The sequence below is a fragment of the Charadrius vociferus genome, unplaced genomic scaffold, assembly GCF_000708025.1.
Source record: "Charadrius vociferus isolate BGI_N301 unplaced genomic scaffold, ASM70802v2 scaffold493, whole genome shotgun sequence".
Taxonomy (NCBI): domain Eukaryota; kingdom Metazoa; phylum Chordata; class Aves; order Charadriiformes; family Charadriidae; genus Charadrius; species Charadrius vociferus.
This window is the reverse complement of record NW_009647581.1, coordinates 180,862-187,905: the sequence shown is the minus strand read 5'-3', so window position 1 is coordinate 187,905 and position 7,044 is coordinate 180,862. Positions and strand designations below refer to the sequence as shown.

General features: G+C 39.1%; 1 protein-coding gene across 1 annotated transcript in view; it reads left to right on the top strand.

Annotated features, from left to right (window-relative positions):
* Positions 1–957: 957 nt before the first annotated feature.
* Positions 958–7,044, top strand: part of KCNG4 (potassium voltage-gated channel, subfamily G, member 4) — a 17,911-nt gene continuing 11,824 nt past the window's right edge. Inside the window, exon 1 of the mRNA XM_009880940.1 lies at positions 958–1,707. Coding sequence (XP_009879242.1) covers positions 958–1,707 — 750 coding nt within the window. The remainder of the gene's footprint in view (positions 1,708–7,044) is intronic.

The window sequence follows — 7,044 nt, the reverse complement described above, 5'->3', positions numbered from 1 at the left end:
AGTTTGCGGCATGTGTACTTCACCTGCAGGGAAGCCAGGCACCGGGCAGCAGCCCTTGGCGCGGTGGTAAGTAACTTCGGGGAAGTTTCCTTGCAATTCTTGCAGTTCACTGACTTGGGGTGATAAATGCCTTTGAATCTTTAGAGATTATGAACAAAAAGGGGAAAGGAACATTTCAATTACTTTCTCCCCCTGAGTTGATAAAATACTTTGCTTTCTGTCCATGTAACAAAGTTTTCTCCAGGGTGGGCAAACATTCCCTACGTCTTTTCAGTAATTCGCAGTGACATGAGACCGGGTTGATAAGAATAGTCATCATTTGTACAGCACTTTACCTCTTAAGGCATTTTACAAACATCTACTAGCTAATCCTTGCAATACCCCTGAGAGGCAAGCAAAACAGGCGTGCACTGAAAGCAGGAGGAATTGCAATCTGAGCTTTCAACTTAAAGCAATTAGGAACTTTGCATCCAGCCGATGGCAGGTAATTGACCACTCTAATAACTATTAAGCAGCTTAGTTTAGTTAGCGTGTATTTAAGGGTTTATAGATATAAGAAAGCAAAGCGACAATCACCGGAAAATACTATGATCTAACAATGACCAAGATATGTTCGGAGAAGAGACCGATCTGTTCGCATTTGGATTTGCAGGCACCCGACCCTTCGCGATAATTATGAATGAGGCTTTAGCTCTCCTCTGTGTCTGTGTGTTGCCAGACAACCAATGAGGCTGCAAAGCAAATCGCATTCACAGGCTGCAGATTTCAGGAAGAAGCACGGAGGTGACTTTTTCTTACAAAACACGCACTCATTAATTTTGTGATTTAGGAAAGTAGCCTAAAACACCTCTTCTCTTGCAATAACCTCTACTATGTTTTCTCCTCCTTTCCGTATCTTGGCTGACAGATAACCCTGCTCTGATGCCATTTTGGATGTCCCAGTGAGAACTCTTAGAGATGCCTATTCTCTCCGGAGGCAGTGACCAAGACTATAGTAACATTAGCTACACTTCTTGTAATTCCTTGAGCCACTTATTTCCTGTCTCCGTTGAAACCCCTTCTGTGAAAGGGGTCCATTACCAAAGAGCCAGGAGGATTTACCATCCTGATCAAGTCTCTGCAGTCGATCTAAAGAGAGAGATCATGATAAATGTTGGAGGCATCAAGTACCTGCTACCTTGGAGTACTTTAGATGAATTTCCCCTTACCAGACTGAGCAAACTGAAGTGTTGCAGCAGCTATGAAGAAATAATTCAGCTGTGTGATGATTATGATGAAGACACCCACGAGTTCTTCTTTGACAGGAACCCCAGTGCTTTTGGGATGATTGTCAGCTTTCTAGCGGCAGGGAAGCTGATGCTCTTAAGAGACATGTGTGCCTTGTCTTTTCAGGAGGAGCTGAAGTACTGGGGGATTGAGGAATCCAACCTGGAGAACTGCTGCTTTCGAAAACTATTTCAAAAACTGCAGGAGTTGGCCGAGGTACGAAAAGAAGAGGAACTTCGGAGGAGCAAAGAAGCTACATGTGTCTTGGATGAGAAAACCAAATTTGGACAGTTTATGAACAGACTCAGAGATATGGTAGAAAACCCCCAGTCAGGACTCCCAGGCAAAGTCTTTGCCTGTCTCTCCATTCTCTTTGTGGCCACCACAGCTATAAGCCTTTGTGTTAGCACAATGCCAGACTTAAGAGCTGAAGAAGACAGGGTAAGTCAGTCCTTTTTAACTGGTCTAACTGCAGAATTAAAAGAAATGTGTCTGTCTTGCTTGGCATACATCATTAAAAAGATAAAAAAGATACAGAAAATCCGTAGCGATGATGTTCAAAATCATCGCTGGTAATGAAACGGTCTATAACAGAAAATGCAACAATGGCTTAAATTAGTTCTGTTGTTTTCAAAGTGATATTCAATTAAGAGCAATGTGAACAAAATGTTTTACTAATTGTCAGCTAAAATAACAGGGAAAGGCTTCTGCATAGAATAGATACTGCAGGTCTCTAATACAGCATTGTTTTTCCTTCCTAAGAAGCCGTTGCTAGTGTAAGTTATATTAACTTGTTAGCACTGAGACTCTCAAACTGACATCGTGGAGTTTTCTCTTCAACTTTACTCTCTAGTTACAAGCAATCTCTCATTTGGACACATCAGTTGAAGAAATATTTTCCTCTGACGTCTTTTAAAATAGTCGGGTATCTTCCCTTGTGATAATACAGTCAAATCTTTAAAGAGGAAGAAATATTCATTAGCTTTTATAATGTTATAGTGTTGCATTTCAATAGTTGAACAAAGATTAAAGGATGAGAGACGGATGAAGTGTTTTTGCAGATACTGATACTTGAAAGCTGCACCTCCAAAAATCGTAATTCGATGCTAATAGAATTCTGTATTTTCCCACATATATATGTACATATTGTAGGAGTAATGCCAAATACTAGCTCAACTGCTAGCTGCATTTAAAGCCTTTTCAAGTAAGTCATTCACATTAATTCAGGGCAAATAAATCAAGCCTGTATCATACATGAAGGATCTTCTCTATAACATTGTTGTGAATATTTCAGCATTTTAAAGATTTATAATTCTAATAATAAAACAGATGAAAGTAACAATCCAAAGTTATTTCAGATATAGTAATGTCCAGATTCATCAAATAACCCTGACTTATCTTTTTAATGAATTCTGCACTTTATTTGCAAACTGCCCTTCAAAAAGTGTTGAGGAAATGCAGGTCAAATAAACTCCCTGCCCCAACCACTGCTATAAGATAAGACACTCCTCAGAGTATTGTATATTGATGAGTAAAGTCATATTTACGTTTATAGCACAGAATGGCATGCACAATACAAAAATCTCTACATATTTTATTGCTCAAGCAGTAAGTCAAAGCAGCACAGTCATGGTGAAGATATGTCATTATACTTGATGTCTTTGAATAAAACTAAAGACTGCACAGAAGGCTGAAATTCAAGATCATTCCCTGTTCCATTTAACCCCTTGAAAATTAACTTACATTTGCATAGGAAGACCATTACCTTTCAGTAACAAGTCTGGTGCTCTGGAAGCCTTCCACAGCTATTACTTTTGGCAGGAAAAGCTGTTACACTGTTCCAATGCTTTTTCCAAGGAAGTGCTTTAAATATAGAACATCCTTCTTACAGCTAGATGTAAAAACATTACAAACTCTTGCTCTAGCAAGTGCTTCCTACTAACTTTGTTAATGGAAGTAGACTGATGCATTTTATCTTAATTTCCCAGCCACTGCAGAAAAAGCTTTTATGAATACTTTTCATGCAAAAGAACAAGCACATAATGTTTCAGAGCTCAGCTAGATGTAACATGTTGTGTGTTTTTAACATACGGTTAATTATTTTTAAAAGGGAAGCATGTGGAGGGTTATAAGTCTATCTGGTAGCTGCAGTGTCACTGCTGTTCCTGGATTTCCTATAAAACACAGATGACATTACTACTTAGAGATTTGCATATATATCACTACTTTATAAACAAGCAAACGGGATTGAAACAAGCTCAAAAGATGGAATGTTTAAAGTGCAGAGGAGAGGATGAAGAATGAACTTGAGTAAAGGACCACGTTTGTCCAAATATTTGGAAACATTACATAATTTACACTTACAGCACCAGTCTAATCCACTTTGTCATTGTGTCCCAGAAGCACAGAACAGAGTATTAAAAGTCCTATTATTTGAATCATTTAAAATTATGCCAGAGAAAACATAGGGAAATATACGAGACAAAATAGTCATGCCTTGTGGAAAAGCAGGGAACATGAACTACTAATAGTAGTTTTCCATCCCTAGGGACAGAAAAGTCCCTCAATTTCCATCCCTAAACTCTTAGCCTGCAACACCTAAGATTTTCTTCCTGGGATCTCAAAAGAACATTTTAGCTAGAACTGGGCAAATAACTCGGAGAACTTAATTGATTAAAAATACTACTTTTTGGTTGTGGCTGAGTCATACCCAGGCAAACTGCAACTCTACATTGATTTGTAACTCAAAATTTTTCTCTGCTGACCTCTGAAAGTGATTCCAAGATGGGACCACATTTACCAGCAACCTGGGACAGGCATGCAGAATCTGAAATTTTGGCTCTTTGGGCTAAACGTAAAGATCACATGATATCTGTTTGCTCAGTGACAAAAAAAGTCAAATTCCTTGAATAAAGTTTCTGAACAAGCTGTAATTCCACACCTGAATTAAAAGATGCCCTGTCCTGAGGTTTATTAATTTCTGAGGTTAAGCCTGGCAAAACCTCTATGTGTAAATGTGCTTACAAGTACTGCAAGGATCCGTTTTCCACTGTCACTAACACTGGAAATTGAATTTATCCGTTCTGAAATACAAATAAAAAAGGCTTTACCTCTGCTGCATATGTACCACTCTAGGGTCCTTTTTCTCATCATCACAGCCACATTGAGGGAGTGAGAACTGGCTGGACTCCAGCTCAAGGAGAAGAATCAGAGTAAAAAAAAAAATAAAATAAAAGGAAAAATAATACAAGGTGACTTCCACTTCAGTCAGAGGCTTGGCTGATCCCACCCTGCAGGCACATGAAATCACTTGTCCTTTCAGCAGTTGCTAAACCAGGTCTGCTTAGAAGGGAGAATAGCTGCCTGGGCAGGCAGAAGAGCAAACGGGAGTCCTCACCATCCGAGGGAAAGTGAAAACTCTAGTCTCAGGGAGAGGGATGGCAAGGAGCCAAGGCAAGAGCATCCGCATCAGGGAAGCCCAGTCACCCTGGCAACCAGAGGGGAGGGAAGGAGCCATCTCTATGGGCAGCAAAAGGGAGGGGAGGGTTAGTTTAAAGATAGGAATACAGCTGAAAGTAAAAGAAAGAATAAGCTATTATAATTGACACCATGCACACACTCCAGAATATGTCAAATGACATTTAGGAACTTCCTGATTAGAGATATGAAAGAAAAACACAGATAGATGGGCAAACAATTCTGTAACTATATATCACATAAGCACCTGCTGTGAATCTCAACTCAGAGGGAATAGCCCCAGGCGAAGGAAGCCAAAAGTTCAGGAAAACTCTAGAGCAGTAAATGTATAGCTCTAGTGATCTCAAGTTTAAGTCTGACTGTGAAACAGATATATAAAAGGATTTATGATACACAGTGCTAAGGAAAGAGGAATCATTAGTAACAAATTATTTTATTTGGGCATAAAAAACATGAAATGTCACATCCTCCAATGGCAATACACCCTTATCTAGAATATTTGCATCTGTTCTTTATGGAGACCAAACTGTCTTTGAGAAGGAAGCAAATATAGTAGCACCAAAACGTAGTAATCAAGGCATGTGTGTACGTAGAGATAGAAAAAAAGGCATATTTGGAGGTGAGGAACACTGTTTATTATTGCTCTCAACCAGTAGCCTGAGAGAACTACAAGAGACCACGCATATAGGATAAAGAAGCTGAAGCAGCAAAAAAAAATCTACCAGTATTTCCCCAAAATGAAGGATTTAAGATTATCCCACTAGAGACAAGGCAAAAGTCCCATCAAAGTCTCCTGAAAGTGCCAGTCCCGCATAAGAGTTACAATCAGGATCCAAGAGGCGTAACTGAAATAGTTACTGCTCAGCACATCTAACCCAAAGGAAAAAACATCATTACACAAGAGAACTGGGGAATAAAACCACCTCAGAAGAGCTTGGACAGGGGGAATGCTTTGAAGCACTCTTGGGATTTTCTTTAGGAAGAGATACTTCGTTTAATGAGTCCCTAAAATTGGCGTCTTCTAGAGAAATGACTCAGCAGAAAGGATACCGCAAGGTCTTTCCTTCAGGAAGGCAAACAAATTAAGGTGGTGGAGGGGGGAGAAGAAAAAGAAACCCCAGACATTTCCATTCCTTGTCCCTCAGCACCAGTAACAACCAAATCCTTTTCTCTCACTGTAGACAGCTCCCAACAAACCACATGTAAATATGGTTTAAGAGAGAAGGAAATTCCTATTCTCTGGTGTCCCTCTCCTCTCCAGTGATCAGTGAGTGGTCAGACTTTGTTATTACTGATCTTTGTATTTGCTCTTAACTGAACTTGAGAAGCTTGTAACTGCTTTATGTATTGTACATAACCTAATGAAATATAACAGATATAAGCTGCAACCAGTGTTGTCAGATCTAATGATCTTATCTTGAAATGTAGAATATTCATTTTTTTAAAGCTCCCATTCCTGGGGTCATTTGATTATGTGTAAATCTAATTCCTTTTAAAAGAGTAAGTTTTTAGTCTCTGGTTGCACTGAGAATCCAGAAAAAAATGATCAGAGGAAAGGAACCCAGTACCTAACATATAGAACCATTTTTAAATTATTTTTTTCATTCTACACCATTATTCTAGAGGCCCTGACTCACGTTTCTCAATGTTTGATGTTGCTGATGTTACCTGTATGATACTAAACTCAGCCTATTTGGCTTGTACACTAGAGGAAACTGCCAAGAAACACATTTTCTTTAAAAGTGGGGTAATTTTACTTTATAGGGGAAAAAACACTTTATTGATCTTACTGTGAAGAGAAGAAAATCAAACAAGCTATTTGTTTCATCAGGGTTACTGTTGCCACAGCTAAACACGTTAATTGTAAAAATTCACATCGACTTGTATCTAGCCAGTTCAGCATGTGAAGATATGCTTGCAAGTTGTATATCCTCAGTATTCAAGCTATTAAATCCATTACAAAGGCATTCAAACAGAAAGCTCCAACCCTGCCCATAACCTGCAGATAACATTAAGTATCTCTGTATCTCTAGTGCACTTGTTAAAGGGAAACCCGAAGAACTTGGGAGTATCTGGAGGAGACAATAATCCATACGGAGAGTGTCAATGAGAGAAGTGTAAATCTAGTTCTGCTGCTCACGTAGTCTGCAAAGATAAGAATCTTCATCAAAGCGTAGTTTTGCCAACTGTTAGACGCAATCACCTTTGGTAAGCTGAACATGACAGCCAGATTTTGCCAGATACTGCTGGCTACCATTTTTATAGCTTTTAAATAAGGGGGTCTAAACGTTGATCAGAAAG